General features: G+C 38.3%; 2 protein-coding genes across 2 annotated transcripts; both read right to left on the reverse strand.

Moving 5' to 3' along the window:
- Nucleotides 1-4991: 4991 nt before the first annotated feature.
- LOC143400970 (olfactory receptor 7E24-like) lies at nt 4992-5594 on the reverse strand. Its single transcript, XM_076857951.2, has one exon. The coding sequence runs from the start codon at nt 5592-5594 to the stop codon at nt 4992-4994; it is 603 nt and encodes a 200-aa protein (XP_076714066.2).
- An 8886-nt stretch (nt 5595-14480) lies between these two features.
- Nucleotides 14481-15416, reverse strand: LOC143394916 (olfactory receptor 7E24-like). The gene has a single exon (XM_076849486.2). The coding sequence runs from the start codon at nt 15309-15311 to the stop codon at nt 14481-14483; it is 831 nt and encodes a 276-aa protein (XP_076705601.2). The 5' UTR covers nt 15312-15416.
- Between the last annotated feature and the right edge of the window lie 3664 nt (nt 15417-19080).

Below are 19080 nucleotides of genomic sequence, written 5' to 3' on the forward strand. Positions count from 1 at the left end.
ACTTGAGCTGTGGATTTGAGACACAGGGTGTCTGGGCTCAACAATGCTGACAGGTTGTCCCCTCACAAACCAACCATGCATTTCTTTTTCTTGTGTTTCAGGATGGGACTTTACTATTGCTCCCATTTTGGAAGTTCTGTTAGTTATAGGGATACAATAATGTGTGACATTAGCTTCCCAAATTCAGGTAGAATGGATGAGATGACGAGATCTAAGAGAAAGAAGGCACACTATAATTCTACATAGACCTCCCTCCTTCCCCCACTCTGGGATGTCCTTGCAGCTGTCCATATCCTCCTATTCTTATAAATAGAGCCTCAATTTGAAAAGGGGACATAATGTAACATTTGTATTTCATTACTATGCAGGAAACTGGAAAGAGTTATTAATGTATTTGTTATGTGCCTGCAGTTCAGCCTCTGGATTATGTTCAAATATTCTTAAGGTTGGAAAATAATGAAAAAATTAGGACATCAGATTCAGAGTTTCACAATTTCATTTTGACTGCTGCTGTTGGCTCCTACTTAGTATTTCTTGAACATACTTCAGGTTGTTAGTATGTCTGAAAATCAATATGGTAATTCAAATAGATTTCTAGTTGATACAGATGTATTAAGTAGAGATTAAAAAGAAAATGGGTATTCCCTACGTGATTAATATGTGATGAATGAATAAAACAGGGGAAAATAAAAATTGGCTGATTATTATTAATATGGCAATATGGCAAGGTTAATCTACATACTCCTTCAAATAAAATGTCTTATGACCTGAAGTTATCAGCCTTTTCCTGTAATGTTATATTTTAATTGTGTCCTTATGTGCTGTATGTTTGGTGAGGATTGCCTTATTTCTGATTCCCTAGAGCCTTTAACATATTTGGTATAAAGGGCATAAAAAAATGTTAAACACTGGATAGAACTTCCTTTGTTCACAGATCCTGGCCTTAATCTGGTGTCTTCAACACACTTGGGGCTTTCCTGTCTGTGCTTTCACCTTCTTAGGAACGTTCCATAGAACAAGAGATATGAGCAACAACTCTTGTTTTTGCCTTTGTCATGGGCCCATGAGCCCCATACTCATGCTTCACAGCATCCAAAGCATTCAGTTATTTTTTAAAAAAACAACAGAAATTTTCATAGGCATAAGATAGTGTTCACAATAGTGTTCACCAGCAGATAGCGTGTAGGTAAACAGAGAACAGACTGTTTTCTTAGCGATTTCTTAAGAAAAACCCCACAATGATCAAGTATTTATTAAGATGCAAACATGTATATTACGAGCTATACATGGTGTGACCATGAGTGTTCTTCTTCCTATTTCCATTAAGTAGTACGAGCACAGAGAGGTACTACTTATGTAGCAGGTCAATATACATGCCAAGAATGTGTATTAGTAACTCCTAGGGCAGGCTATTTTCTCTTTTACTAGAGTAAAATGTAGATAATACTCTCAATACAATAAAAATTTTCTGGAGTAGCTACTTCAGATGAATTGTTCTTAGCTGGGTCTCAGGGGTAATTTTGATAATGTATATTAGGAAAACTGTGGGTACACATGCTGATGAATTTTTTTCTGAGTCAATAGATATAGGTGATTAATAATAATATTAACATTCATCCACAGTGGATGTCAAAAAACTATCCACCACACACTCATTACAATTTTCACTTGTGTGAAATAGACAACAAAATTTTTTTGGGGGGGTACTGGGTATTGAACTCAGGGGCACTCAACCACTGAGCCACATCCCCAGCCCTATTTTGTATTTTATTTAGAGACAGATCTGAGCACCATGGGAAGCCCTAAAGCTCTCTCTTATTTCCAACCAACTTATTTCCACTTTATGAACATCTGGTCATTCCTTATGTGTGGATTTCAGCTCTCTGTCTTAAGCCACATGAGGACAAATCTGGTTTGTTATATGTCAGTTCTCACTGTGCTTGAATTAGATAACAATTCATAAAAGGACGGTACAGGAACTAAGGTAAACACTTCTGGGGAATTTTCAAATTTTAAATGTAGGAAAATAATTACCTATCTTGGTTCTCATAAGAAATTATGTTTTACCTTTCCAATTGTGTATCTAGTGGTTGTGTCTCATTTATTACTATATCCACTTGTGGATATTTTAGTATATTCACGTAATGTGACATCAGATCAACACCAATTTAATCAACATGTCTGCATTTGAAGGTCAGGGGTCCTTTTTCACTAGAGTTGGAGACCAATGTCTAACAACATCCTGGCACATAGAACAGGCTCCATGAATATTACCTATTCTTATTGTCAATAATACCCTCTGCCTATATGAAAGCATAAGAATTTGATAATACTTGTCTCAGGACTAACCTTGGATAGAAATTGTACAATTATCTAAGAAACATGAGTATACAGTCATGTATATTGTTGGTGCCATATTTGGCTTTGTTTCCATCTCAGGGATCTTTTTCTCATACTATAAAATTGTTTCCTCTATTTTGAACATCCCATCTTGGGGTGGGAAATATAAAGCCTTCTCCACCTGTGGGTCTCACCTATCCATTGTTTTCTTATTTTATGGAACAGGCCTTGGGGTGTACCTGGGCTCTGCTGTGTCTCATTCTTCTAGAAAGGGTGCAGTGGCCTCAGTGATGTACACAGCTGTCACTCCCATGCTCAACCCCTTTATCTACAGTCTGAGGAACAGAGACATTAATAACACCCTGAAAAGGCTTTGTAATAGCATATTCTAACCTCCTGTTCACTGACATCGATTGGATATGTAGTTTGGCAAATCAACTACATAACATCCAGACCTATAAATCCTGATTTTTTGGGTCAGATTATGTTTTGTAATATATTTAATTTCTTATGTTTCATACTGGAATGGTGGTCATCAGGGTTGGGGTAAAATATTGATGGAGTTTTGAAAATGCTTATGAAGTGTCATTTTGGGAAGATGAAGAGTGTTAGGTCAGTGGTGGTGACTTAGAACAAAGCAGCCCTCACAGGAAAGAAATATCAATCAGGTGCCCACAGTAACACCTGTCAATCAGTGGGATCTCTGGACTAACACCTGTCAATCAGCAGGACCCCCTGGACAATGCTGGAGTTCAGCCAAATCCCCTGACCAACTACAATGGGACAAGGAAGCCTAAAAACACCTTTTCCTGTCCCAAGCCCTTCCCTTCCCTGTAAGCCCCATAAAAGTCCAGTCTGGGTGAGCTTCCACACGGTTTCTTCTCAGACCCTTCTCCTGTCCACTCTGTGGGTCTGATCGAGTTCCACCTGGGAGTAAGTCTCAAATAAAAACTCTTCAGGGTCTTTTTTAATCTGCCTCCTTTGGTCGCTGCCCGCCTCACCTGATCTTACAAAGAGTTCTGGTGACATTACCTGGTGATAGTTTTACGATAATATGAGTGTAATTGATGTCACTGTGAATGGTCAAAATTGTAATTTTCATTGTGTATATTTTGCCACAATTGCAAATGTGAACATAATGGATCTTAAATTTTAAAAAAGGAAGAAAACCAGTGACTACTAGACACCAATGTGCCCCCAAGTAGAGAAAGACTCCAAAATCTTTTTTGGATGTTCATTTTTATTTTTCTTTATCGACTAATGTTAGGAAGTCCTTAACAATTAGACTGGCTTGTTCCAATTTGCATAATTTTGAGCTCTGTTCATTGAGCATGCTGTTATGTATCAGTAAATAATCAGCCTGTGCTATCAAATTTCAGTTGGATGGTTCTGATTCTGTGGACTTCATACCTGTTTCTTCTCCCAAGAGGAAGATCCTGTCTCAATTTGCACTCATATCAATTGTGGACATTACTTGAGCTGCCATTGGAACTTGGCAGGGGAGGGACATCAGACCGGCAGTCCTTGGTCATGAACCAGGAGAAATGCAGTGGAACTGAGTCAATGCTGCAGGGGATGATGGAGATGTCAGAAGCACTATTTCTTCACATGGCATTGACCATAATCACTGCATCTTCAAAAAACTTGGTACCTTGAATTTGCATTTCCATCCCTTTTCCATAGAACTAAAGTAAGTTAAACTGGACACCTGGGCTCTATAATTCTGCTTCATAGCCCCTACAAATTCATTTGTTCAAAGATCATGGCAGAGATTTTTATGGGCATATAATGAAAATGTGATACAAAGATAAAGCTGTATTCAGGAATAGGACTAAGGCATATTTTAGAATTCACATAACTCTAAACTCCAGTGCTTTTGGGGATTCTTTATTTGAAAAATATCAAAATGATCCAATAGTTATTAAGTTCCAGACTTACATTGGGTGCCATGCCTGATATAGAGATGGGCAGTGCTCTCCCCATTTTCATTAAACATATGAGTACAGAGTGGTGGGGAGATTTAACACTTCCAGTGGGTCAATGATATGAGAATAAAATGTTCACTTCCCAAAGGGCTATGTCTTCAGGAGCCAAATAGAAATATTGCTCAAGATGAAATTTCTTGATGATTTATCATGGAAGGATGATTACTAAACAGACTGCAGAGATATGTCAATTGTATAACTTCATAATAAGAGGAAATAGTTGATAAATTTGGACAACAAATATATTTTTAGTAGTAAAATTAAATATGCATAAATTATTGGAAGTCAAATAAATATCCTCCACTTACATATAAATGAAATTTTCACTTGTGTGATATGGAGAGAGACATTGTTCCTCAGGCTGTAGATGAAGGGGTTCAGCATGGAGGTGACCACAGTGTACATCATGGAGAACACAGCAATCTTTCTAGGAGAGTCTGATACAGCTGAAGCAAGGTACACTCCAATGGCAGTTCCATAAAATAAGCCAACAACTGCCAGGTGAGACCCACAGGTGGAGAAGGCTTTGTACTTTCCACCTGAGGATGGGATCCTCAGAATGGAGGAAACAAGAGTTATCCTTGCGACTTTATGACCCCATCACTGGGAGTGCATTAAAAGCGAAGCCTCTCTGCCCGCCGCCATGTTGGATCCCTCGAAACAATTTTATAATAAGAGAAAAGGAAGAAAGCCATAGATGGCACCAACAGTATACATGATGATATTTTTGGTAAAGGTATCAAAACAGATAAGACTAAGGATCTGAGAAGGTTGACAGAAGAAATTAGCAATTTCCACATCTTTGAAGTAGGTAAAGTATAAGGCAATCAAATTGTGGAGCTGGGATTCCAAAAGGCTAAGCAAAAGAGACACCAGAACTAAAAAGCCACAGAGGCGAGGGTTCATGATGACTTGGTAATTCAGGGGGTGACAGATGGCTACAAAGCGGTCATAGGCCATCACAGTCAGAAGCATATCATCCATGCACCTGAAAATGAGAAAAAAAGACATCTGTGTCAGGCAGCCTACATAGGAGGTGACTCTGCTCTGAGTCTGGATGCCCACAATCATGTTTGGGACCATGGTGGAGATAAAACCAATATCAGCCAAGGACAAGTTGGAGAGGAAGAGGTACATGGAGGTGTGGAGGTGGGGGTCAGAGCTGACAGCCAGGATAATGAGCAGGTTCCCAAGCACTGTGACCAGGTACATGGACAGGAACAGTTCAAATAGGATGGGCTGCAGCTCTGGGTCCTCTGACAGTTCCATGAGATGGAAATCTGAGACAAGTGCTAGATTTTTCAGTTCAGTTTTGCTTGGGCACCTTTTGAAAAAGAAAGATGTCTTGGAAAAAGGAAACCAATGAATACATGCAAGCATGAACACAATGTTACCCAGTACATTAGCCTAGAATATTTAAACACCACGCATATGTTTGTCTTGTGATATAAGGAAAAGTGAGATTCATGGTGGTATATTCACATATGCAGGAAGGAGAGCTTGGTCTGGCTCAGTCCCAGGCTCCTCCTTTTCCCAGTCCTTCCTTTCTCCCCCTCAATCCCCTTCCTCTACTCTCTGATACCTCTTCTATTTTCATGGAATTGCTTCCCTCCACCTTTTCTTTTTTTTTCCACTTATTTTGGTACACTAATCATTTACATCAGAAAATATTATGCACTACTTATTTCTCCTGAGTTTTTCTGCTTCTTGTGCATTCTATTTCCCCTCCTCTGTGAATGAAGTCCTCACTCAAATTTTGTATGTGTAATAGATAGCTTGAATTATTATTTGTGTTGCACTCTAATTTTGATTAATATGTTTAAGATGAATGTACATAACCAATATCATCAGCCTTAGGGCACATAGCCCCATCAATGATTCACTGATAATGAAATATTAGTGCTTTTGAATTTTCTTGTTGTGTATATGTTTATTTGTGTCAACTCTATATGTCTTTCCTCAAATATCTACTAAAGAAATCTATTTCTTGCTTTCCAAACACCTTATAGTGGCTTAGGTACACTGCTTCTTTGTTCTTCTGATCATAAACCCTTTTACATACTTTTGAGGACTTTAGCTTTAGGGAACCCAAAGAACTGAAGTTTGAGTATGATACTTCTAATACATTTTGTAGATTTTTATATCAATATTTCCTGGTAAATGGATTATAATTCTCCTACATCAGCTACATGAAGGCAGCTCAGATTCATTCCTTTGTCAGGTCACACTGTCATTTAATTGGGAAAAACACAACAGAAAATTCTAGGAAATTATTTAAATACATCTGGACCATTTAGTCACATCTAAACTGGGGAAAATAATTTCCTAGCTTATGTGTTATTTTTGAAATGCTTTAAAATATTTTTTTAAATCACATGAAGTAGCAGTTTTTGGTCTCATTTATAATATTTACTTGTGAATATTTTGAAATATCAAGATGCCCTGGTACTGGATTAAAATCAGTTTGATTATAATATCAGCTGGTGAAGATCTTGGTCATCCTGTCTTATACCAGGGTTGAAAATCACAACCTTAGAATATTTGCTGGCATTCTGAAAATGCCCTATTAGTATTATTTTCTATGTCTATTAACAATAACTACTACCCATATTAAAAATAAACATTTAGTAATATGTGCTCCACAACCAATATTTTACAAGGATTTAAATTATTACGTATGAAATGTGGGTCTTACTATCTCTGCATGATTCCATTTTCTGTATACCTGTTCCCGCAAAGAAACTGCTCCCACAAATTCAGTGGGTATATTTTTGTCAATATTTTAATGTTAGTTTTGATTTCAATATCCATTTGCACTTTTCTTTAAGACTTACCTGAAAAAAACCCAATGTTCATTCAAGCCATCTACAACACATTATTGCGCATGAAATTTAGAAGTTTAGATCAACATGTGAAGCACATTCCTTAACCTCAAAAGCCTTAGCTGATGCACACCATTACCTGAGGGATAACAATTAATTTGTCAATTTATTTTTATGACCAGCTTTCCAAAGTCTTGTGCCTGAGTCCATATCATGTAAATGAGGATTTCCATATAATATGTGGGTGGCAGACAGTTTTTTGAATTCCAATAGTTGATGTGCATTTCAGGTGTTCTATTAATCAGGAACATTTTTTGGTTAAATATAAACTAGTCCTCATCAAACACAACTTAAGATGTACTGTTCAAAAATATTCCCGAGGTATGTCTAGTATGAGCCCCTGCATAATTACTAAGATATTTCCTCTTGTACAGTAGAGATATTTCCAGTGGGCTCCAGCAGAGAGGACAGAAGTTTGGGGTAAGAGTTAGAAAATCCACATTTTAGTTCCATATCATTAACCTTTGCCTGTGAGCTCAGCCATCCTGTCTATAATGGAGGCAGCTGGGGCAAACCACTACTGACTTGTGTGATCCACCTGGAACCTTAATTTGAAGAGCATAGTGAGTATCGGGGATTTTTCTTGGTATTTGGAATAGCTGTGTGGATTGTTATAAGGAAAAACTTCCAAGAGTATTCTGGGTAAATGCTTGTTGACTGTGATCACATAGCTCAATTCAATTATGGGTTCATTATTTTACATCTAAACACAAATTAAAATGCTGTCTTTCCATTTGGGTAAAATAATAATGTTGGTGGAGCTTCTGAGTTGCAGAAGACTATGTTCATGAAATGAAACATGCTACACAGAACATAGCGATTACAGCCTCCCTTTAGGAAACTGTCAGTATCAGTTCATTATATGATTATTGCCAATCTCTTCCTCCTCATCACCTTCATAAACCATTTGAAATGCTTAGGAAAAAGTTCACAGGACCCAATTTCTACTTCCACACATAGAACCAGTGTGCAAGGAAATCAAAACTTTGAATGAGATAAACTCTAAAGAGTTTATCCGGTTGATAGCTCATAATCAGGAAACATTATTATATACCAGTTTTCTCCTAGATGTTTTTCTTCATTACTGTTTTCTGATTACCTTCCTTTGTGGGTATAATTTGTCACTCATTCATATTTTGTTTTGTTTCTTAAAAATCATTTAATATGGGGCTGGGGTGGTGACTCAGTGGTAGAACACTTGCCTAGCTTTTGTGAGGCCCTGGGTTTGATTCCTAGCACCACATAAAATGAAATAAACAAAATAAAGCATTGTGTCCATCTACAACTAAATATATAAAAACAATTTAATATATGTCCCTTTTTTGTGTTGGTGGACATCAACATTTCAAAAAATGGCTTAGTTAAATGCATATCTTACATCTATTAACACTAAGGTGACTTTAGTGTATGGTGCACCTATTATTGAATACAAAATACTAAAGTATGAAGAAACAGTTTGAAATACTTTATACAGGCTTATTTTTATCAACCCATTTCAGTCCCCATAAAATATATCAGGTGGAAGACATATCCTTGCTTTTCCCCTTTATTCTGTGGTCAATAATGGCCTTTACACACAGACAGATAGCTTCTAAAAGCTTCACCCAAGTTTTAAAAGTGGAGGACTTTAGCGGCAGTGAAGATCACAAAGTGCATTTTGAGTCCCAACCTTATGACGGGTTTATTGCATTTCTGGCCAGTTCTTCCTGATACATGGTTTGCAATTCTCTCACTTCAACTACCCTAAGGTTTATTATTTTATCCAATCAGACTATGACTTAAAAGGAAAAAAGGTGAAAAAAATACAGGAACTATCAAAATGTGCTGACAGCTTCTTCATCTGTACAACAGGGATAATAATTACCTACCTTAGAGGCTTGTTGTAAAAAATATTTTATTTAATTCTTTTAATTTGCATAGAGTATTTGTCCTCAGCCTCATTTATCACCATATACCTGTGGGTATCTATAAATACCTAGACATCTGGCCATAAAAGTGAAGATATTCAATCAGAGTGTCTGCATGGTGAAGTTCTTGATGGTCATTTCTTCTTCTTCTCATTCTTATTCTCCTCCTCCTCCTCCTCCTCCTCCTCCTGGGGGTGGGGGAACCAGGGATTGAACTCAGGGGCATTTGACCACTGAACCTGAGCCCTATTTTTTATTTTATTTAAAGACAGGATATCAATGAGTTGCTTAGTGCCTCACTTTTTGCTGAGGCTGGCTTTGAATTTTCAATCCTCCTGTCTCAACTTCCTAAGCTGCTGGGATTACAGGAGTGCGCCACCACACCCAGCTCCTGATGGTCATTTCTTACACCAGAGTTAATAACATCTGCCTTTGAGTATTCCATGGCATTAAAACAATGGTCCATTAATATTAGTCACCACTGATAATACTACTACTCGCAAGAATATGTAAAACTTTAATATTTGAATAAAACTCCTACTTTGTGAAGATGTGAATTATCCTCTAGACATTTGAGTTCTTGGTATCTCTGCATGGTTCTATTCTCTTGTATACCTGTCCCCAGAAACAACCACCATCATGAATTTCGTTCATTTATTTTCCTCTCAATGTTACCTTAGAAGTATTGATTTAGGTTTATATATGGACATTTTTCTTTCAAACTTACCTTGCAGTTTCTAAAGTGTATCTAAGTAGTAACACCTATTGTCCCTCAAATACACTAGTGTCCATTGACATGTGGTTTTATATCTCCTTGTATAATACATATGTTGACCTCAAAAGCTTTGTATTTTACACAGCATTACCCAGGTAAAAGATGTCACTTAGTATGTCATTTTTTTGTGACAACAATCCTTTTAAACTTCCTGTGACTCTGTCTGTATAACACAAGTTAGAATTCCTATGTGCCATGTTTACGGGAGATAGTTGTTTGACCTCCAATAATTGATGCATGTTCAATTTTAATATTAATTATCTACATTTGATACTCTGATCAAATCGGTTATTATCAATTACATCATTGTATTCTTCAGTTATACTATCAAAAATATCCCTGCATTCTGTTTTGTGATAATCCTTCCACAAGAACTCATGAAGACATTTCATAATGCACTGGGAATAATATTTCAATTTTTCACTAGTAGAGGAGATAGGAGCCTGGAGCACAAGTTAGAAAATGAAAATTTTAGTTCTGGATCTTGGAGTTGCCACTATATACAGAATGTGTGTAAAATATCTGTAAAATTCCACACACTAGGCAAGCACTTGACAACTGAGCTACAACCCCAGCCCTCTGATTTTTTTTTTATACTTCCTCTTTGCATGAAAGGTAGAATAGAGAATCAGAGGTGAAGAGAGCTAGTCATTCTTGTCCAAATATCTGGCATATGATTATCAAATATAAATTTTGTCTCAAAACAGAAATTGGAGAATAGTAACTTCAGGCAACAGCATATTTTGGTTGAGTGGTAGGAAGATTACCCTTATAATTAATAATTAGTATAAATAATAATATCTAAATATTATTTTGCATTATCTAATACATTCATCACATGCTACTCACATGGAAGCATCTATTATTATTACTAATTCAATGCAGTTGCATCACCAGTAGATCAACTCAGATGACAATGTTGTCTCAGAAATACTAACAACCTTCCTCTCTGAGAAGAGATTATAAATTCAATAGATAGTGATCAAAATTAAACAATCAAGGGGAAGACAGAGCCCCCATAGAATGGGAGAAAAATCTTTGTCATCTTCTCTTCTGACAAAACATTAATATTCAGAATACATAAATAACTCAAAAATTTAATATCCAAATCCCTCAAATATCCCAATAAATAAATGGACAAATGAACTAAATACACATTTCTAAAAACAAAAAACAAATACAGATGGCCAACAAATATATGAAGGAAATGCTCCACATCCTTAGCATACAGGGAAATGCCAATAAAAACTACATTGGGATTTCACCTCCCTCCAGTTAGAATAGTAATCATCAAGAGAACAAATAATAACCAAAGCTGGAGAGAAGGCAGGTTAGAATGACCACTGTGGAAAGCAGCATGGGGATTTCCCAAAAGAGTAGGATTAGAAATACTGTGTAACCCAGCAATCCCATTCCTTGGTATTTACACAAAAGAACTAAAATCAGCATATGATAGGGACACAGGCACATCCGTGTTGGTACCAGTGAGATTTGCAATGGCCAAATTATGGAACCAGACAGGGAGTCCATCAATAGATAAATGGATAAAGAAAATGTGGTAAACACACACAATGGAGGTTTATTCAGTCATAAAAAGAAAGAAATTACGTAATTTACAGTAAATGGGTGAAACAAGAAGTTATTGCTACATGAAATAAGAGACTCAAAAAGCCAAGGATCAAATGTCTTTTCTCATATGTGGACGCTGGAGAAAAAATAAATAAATAAAAATGGGCCTCAGAAAAACAGAAGGAAGGACAGTGGAGGTGGGGGAGGAAGGAGGGAAAGCAGAATCTTGGGGAATAAAACTGACCAAATGATGCTAAGTGTATGTACAAATGCACCCCAGTGAATCCCACTTTGGGGTAGAATTAAAATGCACCAATTAAAAAAAAATGTCAATAAGACCATTAAAGTAAAGAAATAGAATCAGAGGGAAGGAGAAGGAAAGGGATAGGAGAGGTCCTAGTGAAAGAAATGGACGTGAATGGTCGCAGAGTATTCCACTATTATGTATAATTATAATAATTGTGTAAAAAAATTCAGCAGTCATTGTCTGGGTGTGATGCAGTAATCTTGTCCCTTATTTCCCAATTATCAGAAAGTTTTAAGCAGAGGTCCAGGACCCTGACCACCAGTACATCTGTAGTGCGCTTTAAAACTCTCCAGTTTCTTGTGTAGGAATGAAACCAAGAGGTGGCATTGTATCCTTTGAGACTGAGTGGGCCAGTAGCAAGGAGGACGGAGAGGGCTTCAGAGTGTCCTACAGTTGGGAGGGGTCTGTGTTGAATTTTTATGTGCCCCTGTTTCCTGTGATCTCTGCCCTTGATCTATTCTTCCCATGTTGGATGTTGTTTTCATGTCAACTGCTCTCTCTTTGATCTACCAGGAACACCCACAATGAAGCAGAGTGAGCAAAGGGTCACTTCTGGAGTGACAGGAGTGGAAATGGCAGATTAGCTTGTCAAGGGAACAGCCTGCTGGGGTTCTCCTGCCCAGAAGCCTGGTGTCCATATTTAGACCACCTCAATCAAACAGATTTACTCATCTCTGCCTAACAACCTGGCAAAGTTTTCATAAATATAATGTACTCTTTTATTTTCTCTATAATAATGTGAACATGTGTAACTAAAGGAAGGCTCTGCAGAGACTCTGAGATAAACCAAGCCTTGTGAAAGACAGCTCTGAACCCGGCATTTAGGAAGCCCTTGGCGATGCATCACAAAGCTATGTGTGCTGCTATTTTCCTCTTAAACCTCATGATCACCTTTATACTACTCTTGGATTGCTGAGGACAGAGTTTGGGTGAACCGCTTTCTGCTAGAATGGGTAAGGTGTCTTTTGGAAGTACAGCTAGTGGAGGTGAGCTGGAGTTGGAAGTCTCACCCTCAAAACAACCAAGAATATAAAAACCAGATCTCATAACTCTTTGTTTTGCACACTGATATCCTTCCATCTGGCCATCCAGACTATCATATTTGTCCAGATGACATAGAAACAATATTTCTGACAGCCCTTTTCCTATCCAATGTCTCCCTCAGACATACTGGTCAAGTTTCTTCCCTGGTGGCTCATGAACAAAGATTGAGGATCCAAAGTTACACCCTAATCAGGTGCCCATGAAGGCTCAGAGTCATTCCTCAGGACTGATAGCCACACAGGGTCAGGTAGGAGCTTCCTGCTACAGACAACCCTGGGAGGAGGAGACCATGTATGGAGCCCTCTGAACTACCAAACTCAAGTGCTAGAGACACAGGCTGATTCATTTTAATAAACTTGGAGGATTCATGCACAGAGCTTGTAATTAGCCAAGTTGCTCTGTCACCCTAATCTCTAAGGACTTCCTCACATGGGTAGAGGTAGAAAAAGAAGAAGAGAAAATAAATATCCCCATGGTTATGGTCTCTTCCTCTACTGAAGAAAGCTCTGGGGTATTGTTCACTCAATTTGTTTTGTTTCCTTGTTTTGAATGACCCATTTGTGCCTAATTCTATTTTTTGTGATAAAATATACAGGAAACAGCAACTTCCATTTTTACCTATTTTATGTGCATAGTTCAGTAGTATCAATTACATTCCCTTTGTTGTTTAACCATTACCATTGTCCATTTCCAGAAAATTTTCATCTTGCTATACTGAAAATTTGTACCCATTCTCACAACTACATACTTATCCTGATTCTAACCCTGGCTAATGCAACATGATTATAAAACATCAGAGCATATATGTGGTCTACAAAAATAATGTAAAGAGGGAGAAGGAATACATTTGTAGAGGCTAGCTTTTGCTGCAGTTTTTCTAGCCTACCTTCTAACTATATGCTGCAGGTCCTGAGATTGGACTGTTCTTCTCTGTGTCCTCAGGACCCAGCATGGAGATGAATGCAGTACATGTCTCTGAGATCTGGAGTTGTGTGGGAATGGGATACCAACATGTACTCCAAATCTGGTTCCATAAAATATGCAACACCTTACAGGTGAGACCACAGGTGGAGAAGGCTTAATAGCGCAACTCTTGATTGGACTCTCACAATGAAGAAACAATTTTATAGTAACAGAAAATGCTCCCTGAGATAGGAAGAAATCCAGAGATAACACTAACACCATGCATGACTGCGGGCGTGGTGACACACACCTGTGATCCCAGCAGCTCTGGAGGCTGAGGCAGGATGATGGCAAGTTCAAAGTCAGCCTTGGGAATTTAGTGAAGCCCTGAGCAACCTAGTGAGACCCTGTCTCAATATAAAAAAAATAAAAAGGGCTGGGGGTGTGTATCCATGATTTAGCACCCCTGGGTTCAATCCCTGGTATCCAAAAATTTAGTGAAATGATAACAAACATATTTACATTTTATGTTGTAGATAATGAATAAGTGCTATGTGGATCCCTCCTCCCATCCTGTCTCCATCAGCACATTCTTGGTTGCGCTGACTACCTGGTTGGTCATGACTAAGGACTGCAGATGTGAGAAGCCTCCCCTGCTGGGGGCACAATCAAGGCTCAGCCTTGCTACTGAGGACTGAGAGGAACACAGTAACCAGGGGTGTCCTGGTTTAGAATCCACACTCCAAGAAAAGATGAAACAAAGAAAGATTAGGCCATCCTGCTGTGCAGCCTCCTTAGGGCACTTTTAATGTCCCTGTTCCTCAGGCAGTAGATGAAGGGGTTCAGCATGGGGCTGACCACAGTGTACATCACTGAGGCCACTGCACCCTTCCTGGGAGAATGTGAGACAGCTGTGCTAAGGTACTCTACACTACCTGTTCCATAAAATAGACAAACAACTGCCAGGTGAGACCCACAGGTGGAGAAGGCTTTGTACTTCCCTGCTGAGGATAGGATCCTCAGAATGGAGGAAACAATTTTATAATAAGAGAAAAGGATCCCTGAGATGGGAAGAAAGCCAAATATGCCACCTATAACATAAATGACTATGTTATTGGTAAAAGTATCAGAACAGGCAAGATTGAGGAGTTGAGAAGGGTCACAGAAGAAATTAGAAATTTCCACATCCTTGAAGTAGGCAAACTGTAGCATAATCAAACTGTGCAGCAGGGAGTGGAAAAGGCTAATTAATAAAGACACCGTGACTAAGAAGCCACAGAGATGAGGGTTCATAACGACTGGATATCGCAGGGGGTGACAGATGGCCACAAACCGGTCATAGGCCATCACAGTTAGAAGCATGTCATCCATACAGACAAAATTGGCAAAAAGAGACATCTGTGTCAGGCAGCCCATGTAGGAAATGGCTCTGCTGTGAGTTTGGATGTTCACAATCATCTTGGGGACCATGGTGGAGATGAAACAGATGTCAGTCAAGGACAGGTTGGAGAGGAAGAAGTACATGGGGATGTGGAGGTGGGGGTCAGAGTTGACTGCCAGGATGATGAGCAGGTTCCCAAGGACAGTGACCAGGTACATGGACAGGAACAGTCCGAAGAGGATGGGCTGCAGATCTGGATCCTCTGAGAGGCCTAGGAGGAGGAATTCTGAGACACGTGTTAGATTAGGTTCTTCTATATTACTGGGACACCTTTGGGAATAAAAGTGTTAGAATAAGGAAACAACAGGTGTTCAGCACAAGGAAGTACTCACACTTGAATTCCATGCACCTTCAGAAATATTTTCTGGGCAACTGAGTCTTCTCTGAATGCTTGCATTACTGGTATCTGTGTTTCACACCCTTCTCTGCTCATATGTAAATGAGCAGTGATAGAGACCAAGATCATTACACATAACAAGTCTATGATCACAGTGAAATATAGTCCATTTTGACAATTTTTAAGGGTGTATATTACTTATATAGAAGAGTAAGTTTTATCGTGGTCTATTTGTACATGCATTTAACAATTGATCAGTTTTATTTTCTAGTACCTACTGCTTCCTTCCTCACCTTCCCCAAGCTCCTACCACTTCCTTAATGTCCTCCCTCTTATTTTGATGAGTACCATTTCCACCCTCTTTTCTCTCTAACTTTCACATTGGAGAAAAAACATGTGCTCCTGAGTCTGGCTTGTTTTGTACAGTTTACTTTTCTAATAAAATAGCAGAACCAGCATGCCTTTTGGGCTCCATCCCCAGCACCATAAAAAATAATAATAAAAGAGAAGAAGAAGAAATACTGTTCCCATTTAAAAATTATTGTCATTAAAAGTAATCAAGAAGCTGTCCAATATAACTTACCTTAAGGCAATGAAAAAAAATCCTGGCATTAAAATGACTATAAACACTATGTCAGAGAAATTCCTGTCTCTGACTTTGGTGATCTTCAAATTTTGATGTATAGTTTAAATGCACATAATCACATAACATCAGTTAGCACAAAGGTGATATTAATGTACAGTGCACCTGTCAGTCATTGGTTAAAGAATAATGTAATAAAAAGACACCCTTATGAAATTTTTAATTTTTTTGGCATTATATTTTTGTTTAACCCCATGCCATCACAGGAAGGTATCTGTTAGGAAGACAGATTTTTGTTTTTTATTTTCTCTTGATAATTCATTTAATGATGGCCTGCCAATGCTGCTAGATTGTTGTTCTAATCATAAACTTTTATTTTCATTTGATGATTTTAGCACCTAGCATATGACCGAGGGTAACAAATCCTTCTCTATTTTTTTCTTTGGGTACTAGGGATTAAACCCAGGGGCACTTAACCATTGGCCCACAACCCCAACCCTTTTAAATATTTTATTTAGAGACAGTGTCTTGCTGAATTGCTTAGGATCTCACTAAGTTGCTGAGGATTGAACTTCAATCCTCCTGCCTCAGTCTCCTGAGCTGCTGGGATTACAGGCATGCACCCCATGAGCCAGCTTTCTCTATTCATTACCTTCTGGTTGTGCTCACTGGGTCCACATTGATCAAGAAAAGAACCTATTACATTAGGTTATAATTCAGAGTGCCCCAACCAAGTCTGTCCACTATATTTATTTATTTATTTTTATTTAGCTGAAGAAAAGGAAGTGAAATGCAGAAACATCCTGATTGGGTGCAGTTAGCATTTGCCTTATATGCACTTGGTTGTTGAAGCATCTGCTTCCCCTGAGCATGGGCTGATCAGGTGGCAGCCTATGGCTGGCTGAAAGTTGATTACTGGGATTCACTGAGACTCCATTGCTAAGGTTAGATCCAAATTGCTTAGACATCAAGCTACAGTCCACTTCACAGGGGCTGTTTGAGGCCAAACTTAATGTAACAATATCTAATCAGGTTCTTAGCTTTTAACATTCTGGTGATGTATGATCACTTTGGCCTGTGTTTAGCAAGAAATCTGTTAGATTGGTTGAACCAAAATGCCCCCTTTATCTGTGATAGTTTCCTCTTAGTATATTCCTTTCTGACTTTCCCTCCACACAACCAATGGATAAGGAGATAAGATGATATCTGAGATAAGATCTTTCTGGAAATCGATGCATTCTTTGGTTTTCCTGTCTTTGCACGAGAAGATTTCAAGCAAGACGTGAAACTTAGCAAAAGAATAGCAGAATTTATTAGAAGAGAAAGAAGGGGAAAATACCTCACAGGAGGGAGTGCTTTCTCTCAGGACAGTGACAACTCACTTCTTCCTGAACTCAGTTTTTATTAGGACAGAAGGGAAGGTTTCTAGAGAATCCCACCTAAGTGTTAAACCACAACGCAAAGAAAAGACCATCAACTCCAATTTAAATCAAATTAAAGCAAGCTTGTAATTCTGACAGGCCAAAACCCATGGGAATAGTAGACAGCCCTCCAGCTCTCTAGGAGTGTAGCTTTATAGCACTGAAAGTTGCAAAAAGGGGAGGTGTCTTGAGAACTTACAGATAAAGGATTTTTACAAGCATAACACAAAGGCAGGAATAGATTTAATGGTTCAGCACTTAGGGAGTAAATTTAGATCCTAACACCAGAATTTATGAGGTGCCATTACAGCTTCCAAGAGGGTCATTATCTGGCCAGGAAAAGCCAGAATTTATGAAGCACCACTAATGTTTCAGAGAGGGTTGCTATCTGGTCAGGGAAATCCAGGCATGGGTGAATTCAAGGCACGGGCAGGCATTCCAAGCAAGTTTAGAAATCACAAGTAATTTATAGTAAAGCCAAAATGGGCTCACAAAATAAAATGTGATGAGATGGTTCCCAGTCTTAAGAGGAAATTAGGGTGGCTTTATCACTAAGCATAACCTCTTTTGACTGATGGTAGGATTGTATCATATTTTTTAGTCCCTACTGTGCATGTTTCTATTGAACAGAAACTCTAGTCATTTTGGTTTGTGTAAAGTCAAAGATCCTCTTTCATCCAGATCCATCCCAGATCAGTGTAACTTATGCTTTGTTCTTTTATTTCCTTTTCTTTTTCTTATTAGTAAAGGAGTTTTGGGCCTGTGCTCTTCAGCCCTAGATAAAAGAATGTGACAGTGGTCCATGTCATGTTTTGAATATATCCCTTATTGCTTTTCCAATGAGGCTTATTTTAAAGCTGACTTTCTTTTTTTCTCTTCTCCCTTTTCCCTTTCCTAACTTCTGGGGAAACAGGTTTACCCTTTTCCTATCCTAGGCCCAGTTATCTGTCCTTGAGCACACATCAATTACAGGAATGAAGTAAATAGATCTCTGGGGATGGAACCAGAAGATTTAAGAAATGGTTATCTCTCAAATTAACAAATGAATTACATCAGGGTAAATGTGGAGAGTAGCCTTTTAATCACCTGTTTAAAAACCCTCTGTTCCCTGGATAGGCAGAATCATAGCCTATCAGGACAAGAACCAGAACATCCTGAAAACAATAAGCTCCTTAGTCAAGGATTGTAAATACTGCAATCTTTTTATTAACAGATTGTATTTTTCATGTTTATTTTTATGTGGGGCTGAGAATTGAACCTAGTGCCTCGCACATGCTAGGCAAGAGCTTTACCACTGAGCCACAACCCCAGCCCAAATACTGTTATTATTTTTAAAACACAGCTGAGTTAGAATGGCCTTGTGTGAATTGTTTCAAAGAAAGACATGCTGAGAGTTAGCATGTAGGCTCATGTAAGCAAAAATAACTGAAAACAGGAGTGGACCTCAGCTCAGCAAGCTGTCTTTTATTAAGCAATAGTGGAATGGCACATTTTCAGGGGAGAAAATGGTGACTGGTTAAAGGAGAGGTCTGTTTTTTATAGATCTTAATGAGAGTTAATCATAGCAGAAGATTTCGTGTGACTTA

The sequence above is a fragment of the Callospermophilus lateralis genome, chromosome 1 (assembly GCF_048772815.1).
Source record: "Callospermophilus lateralis isolate mCalLat2 chromosome 1, mCalLat2.hap1, whole genome shotgun sequence".
NCBI classification, from domain to species: domain Eukaryota; kingdom Metazoa; phylum Chordata; class Mammalia; order Rodentia; family Sciuridae; genus Callospermophilus; species Callospermophilus lateralis.

Excerpts from the sequence above, each read along its gene's own strand:
- LOC143400970 (XM_076857951.2), bottom strand. The coding sequence starts at position 5,594 with ATGGAACTGTCAGAGGACCCAGAGCTGCAGCCCATCCTATTTGAACTG.
- LOC143394916 (XM_076849486.2), bottom strand. The coding sequence starts at position 15,311 with ATGTACCTGGTCACTGTCCTTGGGAACCTGCTCATCATCCTGGCAGTC.